Source organism: Onychomys torridus, chromosome 19 (assembly GCF_903995425.1).
Source record: "Onychomys torridus chromosome 19, mOncTor1.1, whole genome shotgun sequence".
Classification (NCBI taxonomy): domain Eukaryota; kingdom Metazoa; phylum Chordata; class Mammalia; order Rodentia; family Cricetidae; genus Onychomys; species Onychomys torridus.
In genome coordinates this window covers 30,563,471-30,588,108 of record NC_050461.1, presented here as the reverse complement: position 1 = coordinate 30,588,108, position 24,638 = coordinate 30,563,471, and the positions used below count along the sequence as shown (strand labels likewise).

General features: G+C 38.8%; 1 protein-coding gene across 2 annotated transcripts in view; it reads right to left on the bottom strand.

The window, feature by feature from the left end:
• Positions 1–613: 613 nt before the first annotated feature.
• Enpp1 (ectonucleotide pyrophosphatase/phosphodiesterase 1) overlaps positions 614–24,638 on the bottom strand; it is a 62,080-nt gene continuing 38,055 nt past the window's right edge. The window contains exons 9-25 of one of the 2 annotated variants that reach the window (XM_036168907.1): positions 23,957–24,066; positions 22,222–22,287; positions 21,861–21,933; positions 18,659–18,767; positions 17,097–17,228; positions 14,618–14,649; positions 13,969–14,096; positions 12,660–12,729; positions 11,860–11,947; positions 10,636–10,802; positions 9,753–9,804; positions 7,992–8,146; positions 6,563–6,692; positions 5,262–5,342; positions 4,200–4,332; positions 2,294–2,456; positions 614–811 (exon numbers count right to left, since the gene is read on the bottom strand). In XM_036168907.1, the coding sequence (XP_036024800.1) occupies positions 641–811; positions 2,294–2,456; positions 4,200–4,332; positions 5,262–5,342; positions 6,563–6,692; positions 7,992–8,146; positions 9,753–9,804; positions 10,636–10,802; positions 11,860–11,947; positions 12,660–12,729; positions 13,969–14,096; positions 14,618–14,649; positions 17,097–17,228; positions 18,659–18,767; positions 21,861–21,933; positions 22,222–22,287; positions 23,957–24,066 (1,860 nt within the window). In that variant the 3' untranslated portion in view covers positions 614–640. The remainder of the gene's footprint in view (positions 812–2,293; positions 2,457–4,199; positions 4,333–5,261; positions 5,343–6,562; positions 6,693–7,991; positions 8,147–9,752; positions 9,805–10,635; positions 10,803–11,859; positions 11,948–12,659; positions 12,730–13,968; positions 14,097–14,617; positions 14,650–17,096; positions 17,229–18,658; positions 18,768–21,860; positions 21,934–22,221; positions 22,288–23,956; positions 24,067–24,638) is intronic. The other variant, XM_036168908.1, reaches the window with a different exon arrangement.

Sequence of the window (24,638 nt, the reverse complement as noted above, 5' to 3'; positions counted from 1 at the left end):
ACTATTTTTGTGTGTGTACAAACGTAGAGTCCAATTTTTATAATAGTTATAAATTTTCCATCCAAGTTCAACTTGTCAAAGTCACAAAATCTGAAGAGATCCCATCATAATTTGTGTTAAAAGCATGAGACTAATGATTTGGCTTTTGGAGGAGGAGACAGAAAAGACAAAAATGGTACCTTAAAAAATTTTTTAGTTAAACCTGAAACTCCAAGTTGAAATGAATTCAGAACCACTTTCTATTTTTTAATGTGACACGGACTACCCCAGTCCTTTACTTAGTTTTATTACAAATAGTAAGATTCCAACATCAGGTCCCCAGACCACGCTCACTGCCCCTTCTCCTTTAAGAGAGTCCCAAGAGCACTTCCGGGTGTGAAGTGTCTTTACTCCCAGTGTGTTAATAAAGCATTTAATCCTAACACAGCAAATCTGCATGAGAAAGGTCAGGAACACCCTGCTGAGTGTCACAGAACTGGCCCAGAGTAGGCATCACAAAGGATTCCCAGTTTTAACTCCACATGACAGTTTCCAAACAATGCAAAAGTGTAGAGGACTGTATAAAAGTAAGGTTCTCTTAAAAAAAAAAAAAAAAAAAAAAAAAGATGTTCGGTGCATTTTTTTTTTATTAAAAAAAAAATCAGTCTTCTTGGCTAAAGATTGGCAAATGTGTTTTCAACCTCAACAGGTCTGAAACTGACTCTGGTCTTTCGTGGTAGAAGCTGAGTCCAGTGATGAGTTCGACATCCCTGACCCGTGCTCTGTGCAATGTCAGCAACTCTTCAATCCATGAAGAATCCTGCTTCCCATGCTAGAAGGTTGGAAAAATGAAGAAGTGTCACCAGAGAGCACGCAATCCACTTTCCCAATAAGATCCCCTCTTCCCAGTCTATTCACTAAGGACCTTTTGGGCTGTGAAATGATAAGCCATAGGATCCATTTTAAGCAAGATCCACACTTTTGAATAGCATATTTTCCAGTATATACAACATACACATCTGTTAAATCAGATGTATCAAATTTGAGGGAAAGAAAGGAAGTGGGAACAGATGGTTGCATTCCTGGGGGCTGAGAAAGTAGCAGAAAGCCAGGCAGTGGTGGAGCACACCTTTAATCCCAGCACTCAGAAGGCAGAGGCAGGCGGATCTCTGAGTTTGAGGCCAGCCTGGTCTGCAGAGAAAATTCCGGGACAGCCAGAGCTACACAGAGAAACCCTATCTTAAAACACCAAAGGGAACAAACAAACAAACATGAAAATGGAAACGATATATATGATGGTAGAGAAGAAATGGGGGAAAAATGGATACAAGTTCTGGTTGTATGACTGTTATGTAGGAAAACTACTTGACAAGTGAGTTTGTACTCATTTACCATATTCTGCTAGAGTGATTTATTTATTTATTGAGTTTTATTTATTTTTAAATTTTATATATATGGGTGTTTTGCCTGCATGTGTATCTGTGCACCACAACAGACAAGATCATCAGATCTCCTGGAACTAGAGTTACAGACGGTTGCTATCTGCCATGTGGATGATACAAATCCAACCCAGGGCCACTGGAAAAGTAGCCAGTCTTCTTAACTATTGAGCCATCACTCCTGGCCCTGTGCTAGGGTAGTTTTAAGGATCAAGAATAAAGACGTGAGCAACTGTATTATTACATGAACTCTAGTTCCCATAGGAATGTGTTATCTTTATGGCTGAATGAAAATGGGGTTGGAAATATGTAAAATGCAATCTCATTTCTAAAGAGAGTAAAGACCTCATAGAGAATATGAGATCAGGAAAGAACCAAAAGTGGGTTTTCTGGAAAATGAAAGTAGAGATCATGGTTAAATCAGATAACGTGGACAGAAATCATACATCCATATGCCATAAGCATTTCTGAAAATGGCCATAGGAAACCATCAAAGACATGTAGTGAAAAGCCCATAGGGCCAGTAAGATGGCTTAGCAGTACAGGCCCTTGCTGCCAAACTTGGCTGCCCATCTCTCTCTCTCTCTCTCTCTCTCTCTCTCTCTCTCTCTCTCTCTCTCTCTCTCTCACACACACACACACACACACACACACACACACACACACACACACACACACACACACACACCATAAATGCTCTCTACATAAATATATAGTAAAAAAAAAAAAAAAAAAAAAAACAAGGACCACATTTAACACCATCACGCAGTTCTAAAGCTCCTGTACACTCCAGAGTTGTGTTTCTTCCAAGCAATGTAAGGCATCATAGCAATGCTACGTGTCAGTGTGTGAGGGAGGAAAGGGAGGCTACTTACTGGACAGCTCTCCATGTGATCAGGCCGGTGAGGCAGAATGAAGGCTGAAGAATCTAAGTTTGTGCACTCCAAGGGGATCTCAGAGGACTCTTTGCAAGAGGTGAGCACAATGAAGAAGTGAGTTGGAATCAGAATTTCTTGACTGCGGATGACTTTGATGTTTCTGTAAAATATGCAATATACACTCTCACTAAGAAATCTCTCTTTTAATAAGCACTTCAGTAGGATGTGCTTTTATTCAAACATATCTAAAATTCAAATTCTGTTTAATAAGTATGTTATAAGAAGTTAACTAATCATGATGCCTCAATATTCCAAAAAACTGATGCTAATAATTAGAATATTCAAATTTTTTTCTATTTTTCCATTTCTGCCTAAAGAATATTCAGACAATAAATATATATATGCACATATACATATATATGTACATATACATATATTCATCTTTGAACTCTTATAACCAATATTCTAACTCTAGATCAATATTGATGGTCCTTGTCTTCCACACAGTTACAGAAAGTGGACCAAAGCATCTTCTTTCAGTCCTTTCAGAGAGGACATGTCATGAGCTCTCCATCCCTTTGATTAAATTTCTACTTTATCCCCAAACTTTAACTGAAAAGAAAAAAATCTAACTAACCACAGCCTGTCATTAAGACTGTATCCTCTGTTTTAACCCTGGGCTTACTTGTTGAGCATCTTTCAAAACTTAAGGTAGTAACATCACTATTTTCAAAGACGATCCTGTGTACAGTCATAACATGTAAAATAGATTGAAAATGAGAGTTCTGGCTAAGGCTGTTAGTGGGAGACATATACGTTCTCTTCTACACCCTCTACAACATGGCTTACAGGACAGCTACATAAAAAAATATCTGTCTCAATAGACACAGCAAAATTGGCTGGGTGTGGTAACACACACACCTTTAATCCTAGTACCGGGGACACAGAGGCAGATGGATCTCTGTGAGTTTAAGGCCAGCCTGGTGAGTTCCAGAACAGCTAGGACTACATAGAGAAACCCCATCTCAAAACAAACAAACAAAAATCCCAAAATAGTAGGCACAGTTAAAAACTATATATTTTACAAGTTGACATTCTCCTAGATGTTTTGTCATGGGACGGTAAGAGTTCTCTGTGAGGGGAAAAATCTCAGAAAATCTCAGTAGAGTCTTCAGTATCTGTCTTGTGGTTGTAGGAGCAAACTTTCTTTAGAAAATGGGGTTCAGTTACTGCTCCCTAATAAAGATCAACCAGGGTAAGAATGTAGCTCAGTGGCAGATGCTTGTCTCACACATGCAAGGTCCTGGGTTTGAACCCTTCCCTACACATCCTTCCCACATAAGAATCAAAAAGCATCAACCAGGTTATAAAATATTCTCCCTTCTCATTTTATAAAACCAGCTCCACTGAGAACGTCTTCAAGATAGTGGTTCCTTCTCTGCCATCCAATGAGAGACGCCTCACTGCGGTGCTGTTAACTCAAGGCCATCAGATGCAAGGCGCTACATTTTTGTGTTCCTTCTCATTCCTCCACTCTGGACTTCTGTCGCTGTACCAGTATCGTTCTCAGCCTCGGCTTCTAACTGACCGTAGATTACACTGAGCCACACAGAGATCAGAGACCTTAAACTGGGGTTAGCATTCACACAGCGCTCATGAACTGCTCTACTGGATCAGATGGGGGAGACATGACTTATTTCACTGAATAAAATTATTTGATTGAAAACTGAGTAATATATTGAAATACATCATAAAGCTTTCAAAGGCTCCTGGGTGATAAGATTTAAAAAAAAAAAAAAAAAGTCTCCTATGAGCATGTGAATTGTGCCTTACAGAAAAGGACCTGCTGAATACATGAAAATCCCCCTCAAGGCCTACTTTCAGGACTGAAATTCGTCCTTACCGTTTCAGGGTCTCCAAGGAATCATAGCTTCCATCATAATCGAAGTCAAACACAGGACCGCTGACAACATTGACGCCATTCCTTTCTTTGGCATACCTTTGCAGCAGGGTGTCATGGAGGTACTGCCATATAACTGCAAGAGAAGAGAAGGTGCTGGGGTTCCAAAAGAATGGCTACAGGCCATGCTGCGGTGTGGGAGTGGCTAAGGACACGAAGCAAAGTTAGTCTTTCTGGTAACTAGAGACTAGCTAGGTCAGCGTTGGCCCTGGTTTTAGTATCAAGTCCAAACTCCTCCACTGTTCACTCTGAGGTTTGGGAGGGGCCTGAAGGGCAAACACTCGTGGATTCATCTCTGTCTCAGTATTTGGAAATACCTGTCTTGAGCTGAAGTCATGGATCGCGTGTCTGAACCATTAAGCACCGAAGCACCAGGAATTACTTACTGATATCTGAATTGTCCTCTGGAAATATACATGTGTCACACACAAAAATTTAAATAGAGGTGTCCTTACAAAGGGCATATTTTTGATATTCTACATCATAAGTCTAAGTAGAAATGCTTATTTACTCTTACAGGTATCAGATACTAAAATGATTAAGGATGCCATGAAATCTATTCATTTTAAGAATAAAAATAATTTCACAAACTTACTTAACTAAAGAACAATACTGAAAGTTGATTTGTCAGTTTATTATACTCACTAGGTTACTTTAGAGGGCAAACCTTACACTTTTTTGCCAAAAATGTTTCTAATATTTAAATAAAACATTTAAGAATATTTAAATACAGTATTTAAAGCAAACAGATACTAGACTATATAGAACTTTTTTGTGTTCAAGTACTTGCAGAGTTAAACTTTGGAAAATGTATTTGATAAGTGCACATTTAATCAAAACCATAAATCCTATTCCCTATCACTTAAATCTCCATAAACTGAAACCATCGTCCGTAAACCCTATTACATACTAATTAAATCTACATATACTGAAACCATCATCCATAAACCCTATTACATATCAATTAAATCTACATATACTGAAACCATCATTAAAGGTCTTTACCTTGAAAACTCTGGTACATTGGCACTATATTAGAAGTAAGCAATGCTTCAGAATATATTTGATTTGAAATTCTATTTAGTCCTAGAAAAAAAAAAGAAAAAGAAAGAAAAGAACTCTTTCATACAGCACGCATAATATTTTGTAATTTCTTGTGGTGGAGAGAAGCATTTTTAAAAATTAACTGAGTGTCACCGGAAGCCTGTTAAACCTGCCCCAGTTCTAGGAGAAGGAAAACACAGTACATGTGGCCAAGTTCCTTAGAAAAATAAAAATGCAAACTCATTTCTTTGTACCGATCATTCACCAAAGAGACACAAGTAAGGAAGTCCCGAAGAATACATTTTCAAACTTTAATCTCATTTGTTTTATTCCAACTGAAAGAATACTGTTTACAACCTTCTTAAACTTTGTTTTTAACAACCATACATTTTCAAACTTTAACCTCATTTGTTTTATTCTAACTGAAAGAATACTGTTTACAACCTTCTTAAACTTTGTTTTTCACAGTCAAAGGAAGGAAGCTCTGAAGTTCTGCCTACAGCACAACGTCTACCACCCAGAGAAAACAACCCATGGGGTCTGCCCCAGAATGCCACATAAGGCTGCCTTGAGCTAGAACTTGCTCTCTTACACTCCAACAGCCAAGTTTTGCCTACAGACACTTCCTGGGGCCTGAACTGGAAGCTGAGGGCTTGGGCATCTGGTACCTTTTGAGTTTTGCCTTTTAAGGCTGGCTTTAAAGAGTCTTCTCATTAGCATACAAATCTGTCACTTTAGAAATGAAGCCATACCTTCACAAGGGCCATTCTAGAGGCTCAGTAGCAAGCTATGAAAGCTCCTCCTTCACCTACTTCCTTCACCAATCACCTTCATTGTAACCAAGCTGTATGTTCGCCCTTCCTAAGATCCAGATGCAGCCTTTCACTCCCAATGAGTCATCTACCTGAAGTATTGCACCAGGTCAATTACTCCCCCAACACACAATGAATATACATTCAAGCCTTAGACCATTGAATGTCATGTTTTCCCAAGTATATTCCTAACGTATAATTTTCACTAGTAAATAAAAAGCCTCCTCCACATAGTGCCACAGAATCCTTGGAAGATATTTCTCACTAATTTATTTCATTACTTTCCTTGTTGATATTTTTAATTTGGTGCTGCCACTCTGGCCCAGGGACATGCTAGGCAAGTTCTTCAGCAGTGAGTTGCATCCTCAGACCCGTGAGAGATTTGTAAGTAAGCAAAGACAGACGCTAAGTGAAGGGAAAGCCATGAGGCAGAGGTGGGGAGGTACTTACTTGGCGGAGTGAGGAACCCATAACTTAGCTTGGAATTGTTTTTATGAAAGGAACATTTATGGATGGGACTAAAAGGAATCCGAAGGTCCTGGTATAAGCAATTGGAGAAGTCATCTGTTGAGAGAGAGTCCTGAAGAACAAATAGTGAAGTCAGCAGGTATCCGACATGGAGCAGCACAGGAAGCTAACAAATGAATTAAAGGCAAATGGTGTTGCCCAGGTGTGGAGTCCCAACCTTCTTCTCTGGTTTCCCATTTGTCTATAGATATTCTCTAACCTGAAGCACAAACACTCTCTACAGTGGTGAGACTATAAATCCCTACATACGCACATATCTTCTGCTGCGATGGCTTCATGCTTTATTTATACAATTTTAGGCATTGTAGGAAATAAAATTTCTATTTCTAGAAATTCTACGCCATCTTCCATATCCAAAAATACAGCTAAAAGTTGCTGAGAGAGGGAGGAGAAGCCACTGAGAACCAAGGTGAAGCCCTCGGGGGTTGTAATGAATGTGACTTCACATAGCTTTGCTTAGATTTAAAAAAAATCAAATCAAAATTCGAGCAGAATCAATGACCATCACAAATAAAGGTCATAAGTAAAACAAAGCTGGTGTTCACCAAACATGGTGAATGCTACTTACTACAAAGGGAAGAAAGTGACTGAAGGTAACCTTCAAAGATTTTTTTAAATGCTCAAGAAATTTTGCATAATAATAAAATAAACATCTTAATAGAAATGATATGCATATATACATAGACCTATCTTTTTATTTAGGAGTCTCAGAGAGCTTAACACTAAGTTCATTTACTAAGTCTAACTGCTTCCCTCAATGGATCTCTCTTCAATCCCTTAAGGGCATCTTCATGACTTTCTTACCCATCACCCACAGTTCCTTTACAATTCCCCTTCCATCTAAGTAAGCTCCATGGCGCTGGAGGGAGTGAGATAGTAGTCTTATTCTGGGATATTTGCACATGCTGTTTGCAAGGTCCCACTGTTCTGTTGTTGGTAGGAGCAGAGAGAGGAAGTAAATGCCTCCTGGTCTGGGCTGGGATCCTCAGGCAGATGGGAGGCAGCCACAGGACCCAGCTCTCAAGATCACCTCAGATTTGGTCAGTTGAATACAATCCATGTACTCATACGGCCACGCATTTAGAAAAGAATATGTGTGACTGACTGCCGGTCTGATTTCCTTAGATTGTCAGAGTCACACAATATTAAAAATGGGGGGTCAAAGAGGATAAAGGAAAACCAGCTAGTGAGGAGTTGATTCTCAGAGTCACACAGACAAACAGTGGTCGAACTTAAACTTCCCTCCAAATTTCTGGACTCTCTGGTCAGTACATTCTTCCTTCAGGAAGAGGTAACAGATTAACACAAGCAAGCTGCTTTTAACACGGTGCAAGAGGTGACAGATACTTGCATTACTGAGGAAGGTGTAAGATGTCCAGAGAGGCATGAGGATGTCCTGGCTGTATCCACTCATAAACTGTTGCTGGTAAAGAAGACAGACACTGTGTTTCTTCTGCAGAAGCTGGGGCCTTCCATATGGTACAGTATTAAGGTCAATATTCCCTGCTTCCGTCATAAAGGGAAAAATAAAGAAAACCACACTTTATGATATTTGGTACTATACAATGGAACACTCAGCTAACCCTCTCCTCTTTTGACACATATGGAGAAATTAGCTTTTAACCATAAAAACATGACAGATACTGCAAAGTACAGAACCACACACAAAAACTTTACTTTTTTACTGGAATATCAGTGTTCTACCAAAGTATCACAAGAGGACACTACCTTAAATTACTGGAAATTCTGGTTACCCAGGACTTACCCTACCCATTCACACACACAAAAAATCTTTTTGAGACAGTTTCAGGTAGCTCAGATGGGTCTCAAAGTCAGTGTAACCAAGGTTGACCTTGAACTTCTGATGCTCCTGCTTATACCTCCTGAGTGCTGGCAGTACAGGTGCATGGCACCATGCCTGATTTTATGTGGCACTGGAAGGCTGAACCCAGGACTTCATGCATGCTGGCAAGCAATCTACCAACTCAACTGCATCATGAGCCCCCTGAAATTCTTTAACATTATGTTCATTACCACTCCTCACTAAGTAAGTGAAGAAACCATATGTAGATAATTGAAGGGAATGCCTAAGAACACAGGGCTGAAATGAGGACACTGTAGACAACAGCTTTGATGGCTTTTTCCTAAGTGTCAGGGGCCTTCGGGAACTATTTTCATTCTCTGTTTCTTACATCTACACCTGTGAAATAGGTCCTACACCTGTTCCACAGATGAGGCAACTGCAGCTTGCAGAGAATAAACACTTTCCCTACTGTGTTGCTCCTGAGCCCACAAGCTCAGCTCCACCCTAGGTCTCAAATTGTCAGCCTTTACCACATGTTGTACTACCTTGGAGAGAAGACTGCCCAAACCCCAATAGTTACAAGAGTGATCTCACATAGACCAGCTCAAGTCAGGATTAATGCAGAATTGAACACTTTGTTCCAGCAAGGAAAAATACCAGTCAAATCATGGAAAGATCAGAGGTTGCAGCAAAACCACTCTGAGAATCCAGGTCACGATTATGAAATGTTGCCTATGTTGCCTACAAAATCATAACCTTTATTAAAAATTATGAGGAAGTAGCTGTAGATAGATAAATGAGGGGTTGAGGATTTAGCTCAGTGGTAGAGTGCTTGCCTAGCAAGCACAAGGCCCTGGGTTCGATCCTCAGCTCCACAAAAAAAAAAAGAAAGAAAGAAATATAAATCAACCTATATTAAGGAAACAGACATTTGCCAGGTATTTTAAACAGAAGTCTAAGTTTTCTTATAAACCTACAAAAATTTTCAAAATTTTAAAACACTTTCAACACATTCAGAAAGAGAAGCATGGCTTTCAAGAAACAGGGAGCATGCACACCTATCCAGTGTAAAATGGCACTTCTTGCACTATGACTAACAGGCTAGACCAGCAAAGAAAATTATGTCTCATCAAACAGCTCTCTATTTCCTTACTTTATTAACTCTTCGTCAAGAATCCCCCACCCCCTCACCCCACTCCACCTCCACAACAGCTCTCTGTCGCTTCCACATTTCAGATCTGAGTGTAATATGCCTACACTGAGAAAGGCCTGCTTCCAGATTTCAGATCCAAGTGTAACATGCCTTACCATTTTCCAGGGTCAGGTTAAAGTGTTTCTCAAAGTCCACAACTGACGCAATCTAAAAGAGGTTCATAAAATGTTTTTTTAAGGATTAAGAGAGAGACGTGCTTTAATTCTGTACTGTATCATTTCTGCAACATTAACTAAGCCAAGCAAGAAGAAGAACAACAAAACCCATTTACAAAGTGTTGTGTAAGTCAGAGGTTTGCCTTCTTTAAAAAGAGGAGGGTGAAAGGGGACCCACAACAGTTGGAATGGGACAAAATTATCTGCGACCAGGAAAAACTATAAATCTGCTTTACAGTCCTCATCTCTACTCCAGGTCTAAGCAAAACAAGAGAAAGTGTAAAATAAACTCCATCTACTACCTTTATGAATGTTGCTCATTTGGTTCAGGAATTACTGGGTACTTTTACATCCTTACAACAAAGGCATTAGCACTGTGACTAGGGCCGTTACAACTAACGAAAATGGGACATCAAGTATTATATCCATATGAACAAAAAACACAGCCCCCAAATTTGCACTATGTTGGGCTGTATTTTAGAGAAGGAACATTCAGTAAAAGGGGTTTCCTCTGCTCAAGGAATCCTCTAGAATTCACCACATCTTCAAGAGGTCACAATACCAAGAGATAAAAACAGATAAAAATATAAAAGCTAGATGGGGAGATGTCTAATAAGTGGTCTACATGTGTTTTTAGATTTAATAATAAACATACAGATGCTTAATAACTGTGTTATATCCAACTTCTACATTTTAATTTCATCTTAGCCACTTCTGTAGCACTTTGTACTCACACAGACACACACACACACACACACACAGACACACACACACACACACACACACACACACCAGTGCTGTTAAGCATCACAGCTATACCTACCCAGGAGTCACACATGCAGCCGAGGTTATTGTATGATGATTTGATTGAACACAAATCCAGGAAGCTCTCTTCTTTGGGAAGACTTGGGTTGTAAATAGGTTTCTTTAGAAGGTGGTTAAGACTGCCATGACTTCCATTATTAGGAGCTGGGATCAAACCCAACAAATCTGCATAGTTCCAAGAATGGTAAAGAGTTAATTAGAAATTTCAAGATCAAACAAATTGATTTGTACCATTAGTTTCATTTTATTGTTTTATTGATTTTCTTACTATTTAATTAGAATGAAGATACAACATACTTGACATTGAGCTGTAGAAATCTATCATTCTTTTACCCACATAAAGTTTTTTTTGCTATTCTTTAAAAATTGTAGGGGTGTGTGTGTATGAGTGCAGGTGTCTGTGGAGATCAGAAGAGTGTGTTGGATCCCCTGCAGCTGCTGATGTGGTTCTGGAAACTGAATCTGAGTCATTTGGAAGAACTAGAGTCATATCTCCATCCCAAATGTGGTGTTCTAATACTGACATAAATGCTATACCACAAAAATTCCTGAACTTTTAATTTGTTTAAGATTTATTTTGGCCTGACATGGTTACACATGCCTCACACCTTTAATCACAGCACTCAGGAGGCAGAGGCAGGCAGATCTCTGAGTTTAAGGCTAGCCTGGTCGGTCTATACAGTGAGTTCCAGGACAGCCATGGACTATATAGGGAAGCCCTGTTCTTCTTTATTTTTAACCATGTGTATGTGTGGGTCTATGTGTTAAGTATGGGAACTTGAATGCTGATGTTCACTGAGGCCAAAGGCATTGGATCCTATAATATACCAATTCAGAAGTCATGGATCATGCAAGCAGTACTGATTGTAACTCTTCCTTTATGTCTATTGACGGTGCCATTCAATCAACTAGCATTAATATCATAGACACCACACCTTGTGGAAACCTTTCACTGCCCCGTACTCTTCAACGGTTTCCATCACTGCTGGTCAAATGTCCTCAAATTAAGCCTCAGGCTCTGAGTGTTTTACCACGTGCTGTGTAAATGGAATAGGTACATCACCGGGCGGCATGCTCTGCATAGCCTTCCCGTGACTCTCAGTCAGGACAAAGAACACAGAAATGGAAGTATCTTCCTCCACTGCACTAGCGTGCCCACAGAGGTGCCAAGTGTGCGCCCCACCCCACCTGTCTGCAGAAGGAATGTGCTGCTCATGCTTACCACACATTAAGTTATAGACTTCAATATTTTCGAAGGATTCGACTTCAGCGCCGTGTTTGAATGCAGGTCCATAGCCAATAAAGAGAGCCTGGATTCACCAGAAATGTTAAAGCTTGTCAGTTTAACTCAGTTACTTGTGTAGCTGATCAAAATTTTATACTGTCTGCACTGCACACATATATGTACATATGTACATGTATATGTATGTAATTGAAGCCCCATGCCTGGTGGGCAGCCTTGGATATTGTTTTAACTTTAATTGTATATATAACTTAAAGAGACTTAGGACATTTATTTTTACTACAGTCTTTGGCTTGATAATCAGAACAGAATGAAAAATGATTCTTTTTTTTTTCCCATCTATGATATGGGACAAACACTTCTCCCTGCCCACTTCACAGAATGCTACAGAGAGAAAATGTGATCATTATTACAAATAGATTCAGAAAAATGTCACAGTGCCAGACAAATGCCAGGTGTCACCTCCTTCCAGACCATAATCATGATATCCTCTCATCAATCAGATCACTGACTTTTACCATGAGCCCTAATAGTTCATAGAGCACAGATATGTTCAAAATGACCATTAGGCACTCAGGAAAGAGGTCAGTAAATCCCATGTCCATGGAAACATGAATACAAACTAATAACAAGTTCCTTAATTCCTCCCAAAGAAAAAAAGCTCAGTAACTGTCTTACTCACTGTATGTCCAGTCTGGGTTTTTACAATCTAGACTCCATTTATCTGACTTTGTTCAGGCTAATCCTACTGGAGGATTATAAAAGTGGAGTATACTCACTTGCATATTTGAAAACAGATTGTCAGAGCCATGAAATCCACTCCCACAGTATTTCCTTTCTGATGGATTCCTAAATTATGACATAATATTATATCATAAATTATAATAAGTGAGTAACGTAATTCTAGTCATTAAACAAAACCTCAACCACACCACCATTTTTGTTCATAAAGAACAAATGGCAATTGGTAAATCAACTTAAAGCAAATAAAACCACCTGGGTTGGAGACTCCTGGGTATGAACCTTTACACTACGTCATTCAGAGCTGATTTGTTCATGAAACAAAAGACAGAGGTGACCACACCTTAGCATAGAGATGGAAGGAGCTTAGAATGCTAACTGTGCAGCCATGACCACAAATATATATATATATATAGTCATTTATCTCTATTCTGCTGGGTTGCAACTTCTCCCGTAGGCCATTTGTAAAATCTCAATGATGATGAGGCTTATAATAATGCTCAGATGTAGTATTTTGTTGTTATTGGAGGTACTGGGGATTGAACCAATAGCCTTGAATATCCTAGGCAAGCCCTTTACCACTAGGCTATACCCCCAACCGTCATCTATAACATTTAAATAGTCACTATACACCAAACCTCCCAAGGGTAATGATTGGCTCACCATGCATCTTCTGGACCATGCTCTCTAATAGGGTAGTGAGGCTGAGACTGCAGTGACAGAATTGTGGTTCACTGCTTAGGTATTGTTTGTCAGGGGCATTTGTCATGATTCATCAATGGTTTTATCGGTGACTACCAAAAGACTTAATGGCCAAGTATTAGGATATGAACAATATTAATCATCCAAATATTTTAGTGAGTACCCCCAAGAAGCTGGGGTTTCTTGATGGCTTGGTATAAGAAGATGAAAAAGAGCAGCTACGTGTAATAAAGATACTAGCTTGCTATAAAGTGCTTTCACAACTGGTGGCCTTGGAAGGGTTGTTAGAAATGACTATTGCATAGAAGAGATACATTAATGTTGATCATTGGAAACAATCAACATGGATGTGAGCAGCCAGAGCAACGGTTCTTAGGTAGAACTGATCATCTCTCCCCAGGAGATGTTTAGCAATGTCTAGAAACATTTTCAGCTGTCATAAGTAGAGAAAGAAAGCTAGAAACGAGTTCAGGGTCCTGTCAAATTTCCTATAATGAACTGAGCAGCTCACAGAATTATCCAATTCAAAATGTTTAGAAAGTTAGAGTGAAAAACATCCTGCATCTATGTTAGAAAGGGGCCAGTCTTCACCTTGAAAGGATACTAGAGCAGGCTGAGCATGCCCAGGATGTTTACAGAACTTACAACGCAAGTTGCCACTGAGGGTCCAAATAGAACGTCAGGGGCTCGATCCTGTCACTTTTAGCGAAGTGCAAGCGCTTGGGTAAGAAGTGTTTCAGGTATGGCCTAAAGTGCTGGTTTGGCTCCCGGCACTGATGTTGCAGAAGAAGGAAAAAAGAAACTGTTATTCTCTCATCATCTGGGCATACATATCTCTTGAAAAATCCCTTAACTTCTGATAGGCTTTACTCACAAACATTTTACCTGCCAGTCAGGAAGACACAAGTACTTAGTAGGAAACTAAGGGTTCTTGCTAGCTACAGAATTTGAATGGTAGTTGAAACTTTCACAGGATATTACAATTACTACTGAGCAACAGGCCCAGGACTCTTAAGAGAGTCACTAGGCTACAGTGGAGTTACAACTGCTATACTTATTTCACATGCCCTGTTAAATACAACTCTAAAAAAACTTTAATACTTAGAGTGTATCAAATATGAAATATAATATATATAAAACTCAGCACTCAGACAAAAATGTATTTTTAAAATAGATATGTAGTATAAACCAAATCAAAAACAAGACTGAGGATGTGCAGTTCAGTGGGACACCATGCCCTGTCATGTATATTACCAAAAATAGCAATAACTAATGAAAAAATTAAGATACTCACAGAAAGATTTTTCACAAGGCCTTCATAATTAACTAAAGGGACAAACAAAAGAATTAATAGGTAATGATATATTATAATTAAAAATACAAGTGATACAAGATATTATATTGTTACACTCAAACTCATCAATGAAATACCAAAGCGTATTTTTCTTTTCTTTTTTTGAGAAAAACAGGATTTCATGTATCCCAGGCTGGTCTCAAACTCATTATGTAGTGGATGATGTCTTTGAACTCCTAATCCTCTGGCCCACAACTCTGGGACTAAAGACATGTGTCACCATGCCCAATTCATGTGGTACTAGGGATCAAACTCAGGGTTTCATGAAACTAAGCAAGCTCTCTGCTAGGGGAGCTGTATCACCAGCCCTCAAAGCTTATTTCTAATAGCTCATTCATTACATCACTGCTTGGCCACTGCAAAGGATAGACAAATCCTTAGATACCTCTCTGTAATAATGGCCAAGAAATGGTGTCACGTTGGTACATAAAAAGAACAATAATACATTATCTATCTACCCATCCATCTGTGCATCCATATGCTTGCCCATTCATCTACACCTGCTTGTTCATCCATCCATATACTCATCTATACAAATATCTGTATGTATATCCATCCATCTAGACCTAGTATAACTTTACTGTGTAATAATGAAAACATATGTTTTTCGATACATTATAGAAAATACTGAGGAAGACATATACCAAACATAACAAGTTGGCGCTAAGGAGAAGAAATGAGTTGTGATGTAGAGAAGGAAATGATTTGTTTCTCTTTGCATATTTCACAATGCAATGACAGTTCTAGAACTGCCAGATAAAACCAACACAAAGGAGGGAGCAAGTAGATTCGTGTAATAGCTGAGTGGAAAGGTAAGGTCATTAGATTCGCCTAGTGAACTCTGTGCTACATATTAGTAACAGTCCAGTTTTCTAAATGTTCCTTGACTTCTCTATTTGGTTCTACAGAAATCTGCAAAAATTACCCAGACAAAAGAATCTATATTGTATGTAGATAAGGAATCGATATACAGCTTTTGCTTTCCTTTGGGAAATTTGGAGCCCTAACTAGAAGGAAGCTGAAGCTAAAGCTAGGCCACGTGCCAAACACCACTCAGGAATGTCAGGCAGTGTATGTCATCCAGGAATGTCAGCCAAATGTTTTCCAACGGGTTATTAACCAGGCACAGTCACCCCTCAGTATCCATGAGCAATGTCTCTAGGGCCTTCCCAGAGATACTAGCATTATCAGATGTCCAAGTCTCCTACAAAACGATGCAGTCTTTGCATGTAACTTACAAGATCTTTCTGTGTATTTTAAATCATCCCTGCATTACTGACAATGCCTTGCATTTCCTTGCAATGCACGTGAACTGCAGCTAGTTATTGTCATTATAAAGAATAACGACAATAAAAATATCTGAACATGCTTGAAAGAGATACTGCTTTTCTTTTCTTTTCTTTTCCTTCCATCCACAATGGGTTGGTTTGGTCAAGGGACTTCCATGGAACCTCTGGATATGGTTCTATTACTTTTCCAAATTTAAAACAAAACAAAACAAAACAAAAATTCCTTGTTTTTTGAATATGGAGCCTCTGGTTTGTATATATCTGCACAAAAAATTTTTGCAGTGAAATACATTTTTCAATATTCAACTATCTCCACTGAAATGTATTTCATTGCAAAGTCTAAACCTAACCCAATTTTGATAATTCAAATATATTTATATTTTCCATTGCAAAACTAATTATATCAAAAAGATAAACAAAACCAAAGATGTAAACCAAAGGGGGGCAGTAGATGTAAAAGACAGTTAGAAGTGAGCTTGATCTGCAGAATAAGAATCTTTGTGTGTGTGTAGTTTTGTAGACCAGGCTGGCCTTGAACTCAGAGATCTACCTGCTCTGCCTCCCGAATGCTGGGATTAAATACATGTGCCACCACTACCTGGCAATAATAAATATCTTTAATCATGCCTTGGCAGTTTGTGTTCCCATGTGGTCAGGAGAGAAGATGAAATTACTGGTCTTACTCTGTGTAAAAGATGCATGCTATTGCTTTGGTAAATTGTTGAAGAAAATCATTTCTTAGTAAAGGACTACAGAATGCATAATTTCTGGTGCATTCCTCTTCATAACATAATATGACTTTAAAATGATGTGAGTTATTTTAATGGCATACCATTCATTATCTAACCTTTAAAAACATAGCTGGATTTTTTTTCTCATAAGCAGTGTATAAAACTTAATAAAGCATAAATTGTCATATGAAATTATATTAAGATCACCAAATAATATTTAGTCCAAGAATATAAAATTGGTAAAGTGGTTAAGCTATGTTCACTCCGATAAAACTCACTTAAGTACAGAATATCTGCGTGGAGATTTAATCATGCTTTCCGATGGCAGACCTACATTGATGTAGAGCAATGCATTTTCACTAGTGTTGTCTTACGGTAGCAGCAAATAGTTCCACTCACATGAATAGTATTTCTCTGGAACGTCAGTGGGTCTCAGTCGAGCAGCAGGTCCATAGACAACTTTAACATTGTTCACGTCCCCCAAATACTTATTCAGGTACACATACTTCTTACAACTGCCTTGTTCCATGCCTGGGAGAAATAAACCACAGAACACGTTGAAACATGACTAAAGAGAGCAACACAGAAAGCTTTCGTTCACTTCCAGAGTTTGTTTTTGCTTCTTTGTTGTTATTGTTTGGTTGGTTGGTTTTGAGAGAGGGTCTCTCTATGTCATCCTGGAAATCGGTATGTAGACCAGACTGGCCTTGATCTCACAGAGCTCTGTTGGCCTTGGCCACCCAATACTTCCGAATTTAATTGATTATATACACACATAGAATTCAGTGCTCATAATAGTTGAACATCTGATAAGACACAAAATGTCAGCTAGATGCACAACTTCATATTTTCACTATATTTCTCTTTCAAAAAATATTTATCATTTTTATTTATGTGTATGTGTGCGTGCCTATATATGTATATATACCACATGTGTGTAGAGGAAGCCAGAGGATATTGAGCCCTTGAACCGGAGTTATATGTGGTTATAAGTCTCCTGATGTGAGTGCTAGAAACTGAACCCAGGTCCTCTGCACGAGCAGTTAACAATCTTAATGGCTGAGCCATTCCCCCAGACTTCCAATATATTTTCCTGTTCCCTCATTCCCAAATTTTGATTTGAGTGTTCCTTCTTATAGATCAATTATGATATCACCATGTGAGTAAATTATGACATCTTACCACAGTTGAAGAGAGTGATTTACCCCAAATCACCTCATATTTAACTGGAGTATATGTCTGAAGCATGAGACCCCTAAGCATACAGTATGTTGAGACTGTTTCCTAAGACAGCTCTCTAACTATTTCTGAAGCAAAAAACAAGTGATATTAGCAAAAGAAAGCAGACAGAACCTAGTTTCTATTTTCTCAAATGGATGGAATTCTGTAGTCCCAAAGCTGTATATAATCATGTATCCCAAAAGCTGCATTTTGGGGACCACTGACATAGTTCAGCTCAGGACCCATGGTGGAAGGAAAGCCTGACTCCCCAAAGTTGCCTTTTGACCTCCACAAGCACACTGTGGGGCATGTGTATGCATGTAAATAGTTAATTAAATTAAAACTGTCAATAAACTGTATTGTGAGAAAAAGAAATAAAAGTAATATTTACCACCTCCAAAATCAGATTTACCATGCTAAAACAAATTGAAGAAATACATAAGAATGTGTCCCAGTTAAAGTTAAATTTTATGCTGGAGGCTATTAACACTTTAAATTCTGATGTAGAATTTTCTTAAAGCAGAAATTAGATAGAGTGTGTTCACAAGTTTCTGTAATTTTATGCTTTACTCATATTTTATATTTAGTGCATTTTCCCTAAAAACTATTCATAAGAAACCATATTTTAAAAAGATGTATTACCCATAACATTCAGTAGAAATAATGAAACAAGAATCAATCAAGCCACCTTTTAAGAAACACTGGTTCATCTATAGAGCAAATAGATGAAGTCAGGTTACCATGGTCTGAAATGAGGATGAGATTCAGGCATTTATCCAAGCTCAGGTACTTCAGGCCATCCATCAGCATGCCAACCATTCGGTCAACCTTCTGCAAGGCCTTGATGACCTAGGAATGGGAAGAAGCCTTGTGTGATGCACTCCACACGAATGCTATTTCTATATATTAACAGTCAACTCAAAGGAAGGAGGGAGAGAGGGAGGGAGGGGAGAGGTAGGGAGGAAGGGAGGGAGGAGACAGGGAGGGAGGGAGGAAGGGAAGGGCTACTGAGGCATTGATAAACTATGATAAATGCACATTAGACCAATACTGATCAAGATCATAAAAATCTGCCAATCATTAAGAATAGCATGGTCTAGATTTTATATTTATACAACCATATACTCTGGGGCTCCTTCATTAGCTGGTTCCTCCGTGAGATCAAGTATCAAACTCAGACTAGACTCAGTTAAATCAAAATAATACTCCCTCAAGTCTGTAGTGTCTGGGCTGAAATCAATGCAGTCTTAGTTAGCATTTCACTTTTCACTGTCAATTTCTTCTTGAACTTTTTAATCATTTAAATGATCACAATGTGTATGAGCACAATGGTTCCCTATTTTCAAAGGGGTTAAAGTTAATCCTTAAATGCTTCATCTAGTGCTGTGTACTTTTAAAAGAGAGACTTAGACCCTCAGGAAAGGAACTCCTTATTTCTTTTGTACATTGATAGTCCAAGGCTATGGAAATGCCAGTAGTTTGGTTAGGCTGCTTTCTGGCATTTTCTTTTCTTCTCACCTTACAAAGGAAGTCTTGCCTGTATTTTCTGTACTATATCTTCACTTAGAGCTTGTATATCTCAGTTTAATATGAGACAAGCTCCTCTAACACGGTCCTCCACTCACAGGAAGACAGCCAAACAACATGGATTTTAATTTTTAAATACTAAGGTGCTTTTGAGGTGCCAGTAATACAAAGGGAGCTGAATAGAGTTTACAAGTTGATGAATATGATTTGAAAAGTAGTGGGCTCCATCCTGAACAAGAAGAATACATCAGAAAAACAGAAAAATGAGCAAATCAGAAAGGGTTGCACCAATCTTTTTTTTTTTAAGATTTATTTATTTATTTATTATGTATACAACATGTATGTATGACTGCAGGCCAGAAGAGGGCATCAGATCTCATTACAGATGGTTAAGAGCTACCATGTGGTTGCTGGGAATTGAACTCAGGACCTCTGGAAGAGCAGTCAGTGCTCTTAACCTCTGAGCCATCTCTCCAGCCCAAGAACGAGTTTCTTTTTAAAGATTTATTTATACATTATTCTGCCTGCATGTGTCCTTGCAGGACAGAAGAGGACACCAGATCTCATCATGGATGGTTGTGAGCCACCATGTGGGTGCTGGCAATTGAACTCAGGACCTCTGGAAGAGCAACCAGAGCTCTTAACTGTTGAGCCATCTCTCCAGCCCGGTTGCACCAATCTTAACCATATATCCTAATAAACATTATTATTTTTTTTTTTTTTAGCCAAGCTGACCTTGTCATGGGCCATAGGTATCAGTGAAATAATAAAAACCACACTGCCTGCCTGGTCAATTGTCCAAACCACAGCAGCAACTATGAGAAGAAACAATGAGTTTCTCTAGAGCTGCTGTGATATGCCCAAGTTCTGGTCACATTTCTTCATAACACTGCCTCTAGCAAGGAGAATGTGTGCTGAACTGGTGACAGAGTCAAAGTAAGGTACAGTGAGCCTCCTCACTGCCATGGAGCTACAGGACACATGTTTTGGTAGAAAGACTACAAAGGACAGAAACAGGCTTGGCTGAGGACCAGTTTCCCTCTCCTTTGCCTGATACGAAAACAACACAAAATAGTATCTGCTCTTTCAAAGGATTCAGCTCCATGCCAGACACAGGGCCAGAAACACAAGGAAAGATGGTCTATTCAGCAGTTGAAATTCAAGTGGGGGGGAAAAAAGCACACTGCCTATCCTTATTATTACATTCAGCAATATTACATTAAGCAACACAGACGGGACTACCCAAAACAGAGCTTGCAAGGGATATTCCAGACCACTGAGAAGGATCCTAGAGACTCACAAACTATCCTGCCTAGGTCACATGGGCAGGGAACTAGCACAAATTTGGGGGTACAGGCTTATCTGCCAAGAAGAGTGTGGGCTTGTAGTCTGTCTTCCAGGCAACAGCTGATTAGACAATACCCCCCTCTGATTGTGCCCAACAGGATTCCAAGTCCTGAGTTTCTATTTCTATTCACATCTTAGGCTATAGATAAGAATTCATGTATCAGAAGGAAACAGAACATGAAAGCACAGAGGGAGAAGATCAGGTCACCTCGGGTGCTAATGCCTCCTGTACTCCATGACGTGCAAATGGCATGGTGATTTGAACTCTGAAAACAGTTACATGCTGCTTTAAAGCACGGTGAATGTGGCCAGGAACTGGCTGAGTTCATAAACTCTGGCTGGTCAAACAAGACACATTATGGCCTTTACTTCCTAGGCTACTGGTTCCCATCTCCAGTGTCACAGTAACTGACATAAATAATGATTGTTTGCCTGGTTCTGTAGTTTTGATGGTGTCTTCCATCCTTTCAAGCCCAGGCTCTGTTAGAAGCATGCCTCTCAGGCTGGAGAGTATCTCCAAAGAATGAGGAGAGGCTGTTTCTGCTATGACACTCACTACCCGCTATTTCCATAGAAATTTGGAGTCTTGGATACTTAAAGACTTCTCCTAAAGCGCTCAAGTTTGAGTGCAAAGAGAGAGGATACGGACTGAAAAGACACGTTGTGGTGGTGGTGGTGCATAGCTTTGATCCCAACACTCGGGATGCAGAGGCAGGCAGATCTCTGAGTTCAGGGCCAGCCTGGTCTACAGAGCAAGTTCCAGTACAGTCAGAGCTATACAGAGAAACCCTGTCGTGAAAAAAAAAAAATTCAGAATTGAAAATACACAATTTAGTTCAATAGTTCAACTTAGCACTGTAAAAATATAAGCATTACCAGTTCTCTCTGCTCTTATTTTGGTTAAATTAAATTGGTTGGTTAAGTAGGCATTTGTGTAATATTCCTCTTTCCATAAACCATAGCATTTTACTTTCCAGAAAACATAGTACCTTACCGAATGTTCTGGAAGCCCACTCCAAGGACACTAAGCTCAAGGAATCTTTCATATACAGACAAGAATGAACTTACCTCACTGCTGACTGGTCCGTGTGAATGGCCTGAGGAATCTGGTTCTTCTAAATACAGAGTGTAAAAGTGTGGTCTAAATCAAACAGTATCAAAATGTAATATTTTACGAACACATTGAAAAACAGAATGGAAATAATAATTCAACAGTTGATCCTGATTAAAAATCCTACAGCACTGGGGTAACATTACTAAAATTCTGAGGAACTATTTACAGGCGTGTGATTCTTCAAAATGAAGCTGTAATTGTTCAGTTTCTTTCGATATAAGACATCAGAGCAAACAGCAGTTTTTGGTCTGTTTGTTAGAATCACATGATGTCTATAAAACAAAGGAGGCTTTGTACCAGAAACTGTCGACATACCTTTCAGAGCTAGGAAGCTGTAGCCAGCGAAGAACAGCCAAAATTCTATCTTCAAATGGTACGGACCTAATAAAATTAAAGATGAGCAAATTAAAACAATTCTGCAACAACTGTATGTCAAATGTAAATACTTTCCTCCTTAGAAATAATAGTAAGTGTAACCAAAGCAAGCCGAGACGTCTGTTGCATTTGAAATTATTTGAGATGTATTTGCCATCCTGTAATTCCAGCGCTCAGGAAAACAATGCAGAAATACTGTGGTTTGAAGTCAGGCTGGAGTATAGAAAGATCCTGCCCCACAGACCCTGCCCCCCAAAAGGGGTTATTTTCAAACTTAAATTTGCTTTTTCTAATGAAGACCAGAATTTAATTTTAAACAGAAAAAAAAAATGTTGTGATTGGGTTTAAAAAACGTTTCTTGTCTTCTTTTGAAGTATATGTGCAGTTCAGGACAGTCACCGTAACATGGAAAACTGATGCCTCAGAGGACTTGCTCACTGGTGACTGGGAACCAGACATAGGAAGGACAGATTTCAGTCCTCTGGGCAACTTCCCTTTAACCAAATTAGTACTGCTTCCTCTGAACCCTGGATTTTGTTAATATAGTCCTTCAGAAGCCTTCCACCCACACCCCCCATACAATCAGCTGTGCCCTTTACTACGTCTTGGAAATCTAGTCTATTCCTCACTAATCTGTGGATTCACCCAGGCTGGTGAGAAGGTTAGTTCATGAGATCTCACTGACCATCTCGATCTAGGAGATGAAAGCCATGGCAAGCAATAGCAAGGGGAGCAGATGGCACTCTCTGCTTCTGTGAACCACACAAAACACAAAGCAGCAGGAAACGACCAAAGAAACACCATCCGTCCCTAGTCTGGGATGGATGAACACTTTTGACATGCTCAGGTATATTGTATTGCTGTTTCATCATACCTTTCAAAAGTACACAAGAAACTATTTTGGTAGTTTTGCTAAAATCAACCAAAGAAAGTCTTCCTTAAAATGTTTGTATGATTTTGAAAATCGGAGAGGCTAATAGGCCCTTATATTAGAGAGTAAATATACTGAAGTAATTCAGAAATGGAAATGCAAAGATGCAACAATCTTCTCTTAAACAATGTTCTAGATCCTACCATGCAGTAGCTCCTACCTGTGTATTCTTTAATGCGTCCATCTTTTCCTTCTGTTATTCTTTTCTTCCTAGAGTTAAAATATATAGTTCCTCTATGCTCAGAACTGTTTCCCCTGTGATCTCTCGATCTCTCTCTCTCCCCTCCTTCCTTCTTTCCTTCTGTGTTTTCTTAATTTGTTTTGTTTGAAACAGAGACTGATTATGAAACTCAGGATGGCCTTGAATTCATATAGGGTGGCCTTGATCCCACTCTGTAACCTAGGCTGACCTGAAACTCAAAACCACCCTGCCTCAGTGTCTAGCTACTTGAATTAGAATCTTGTACCAACATGCCCAGTATTAACTCATTCTTTTAATCACTGCCGAAGGATCTGAACTTATTTTGTCAGCGTTTCTACAAAATGTTGGTCTGATTTTACTTTTGGTTTATCATCCATCTAAAACTCTGTAAAAAAAAAAAAAAAAAAAAAAAAAGATCTCATATTAAAGATCTTTACTTCACAGTGTTATTCAAATGTTGGAACTCAGGACTCAATAAAAGTACAAGAAAAATATAATTTGTTTTATATTACAAAACCTAGGAAAAGTTCATCTACACCTACCCATTATACACTTTGTAGATATCTGGTAGTATTCCATCAATTTTCACATCTGATCCTGGCCAGAAGTATGTACCAGACTTGGCCTGCTGATGATTAGCTGTGACCCAAATCTGGGGAAGAGAATGGAAGAAGGTTCGGAGATAATGAAAACATTAACCTCTGGAGAGACAGGGAGCAATACCAATGTATTCTTCTCTGATGCAATGTTTTCAAGGTCAATAAGTTCCCAGCAGTTACCATGTATATGAAGTATACTATCAAACCATGGTAGTTAACATTTCTATCCCTTAGCATTCCTTCATATTATTTAAAAAATTAGATTATTTGAGAAGCTGAAAATACTACACTACTTTGATCATTATACAGTGTATACACACATCATATTATCACAGTATGCACCATAAGCATATAAAGGTAAATAATAATTAATAAATAATTATCCTGCCAAACAGCTATAATAGAGAAGACTCAAAGTAGAAAAAAAGAGAAGACAGTATAAACCAAATCTATCTCTAAAGTAAACTTCTCTTAAACTATGCAATCATACATACACATGAGTGTCTACATTCGCCTGTCCTACATAAGGATGGCCAGAGGCACAGGGAGATCAAGTAGTTTGCTAAAATTCCTAGGGAATTGGTTTATTTTTTTTTTCTGATTAAAATAAGTAAGAATAATAAAC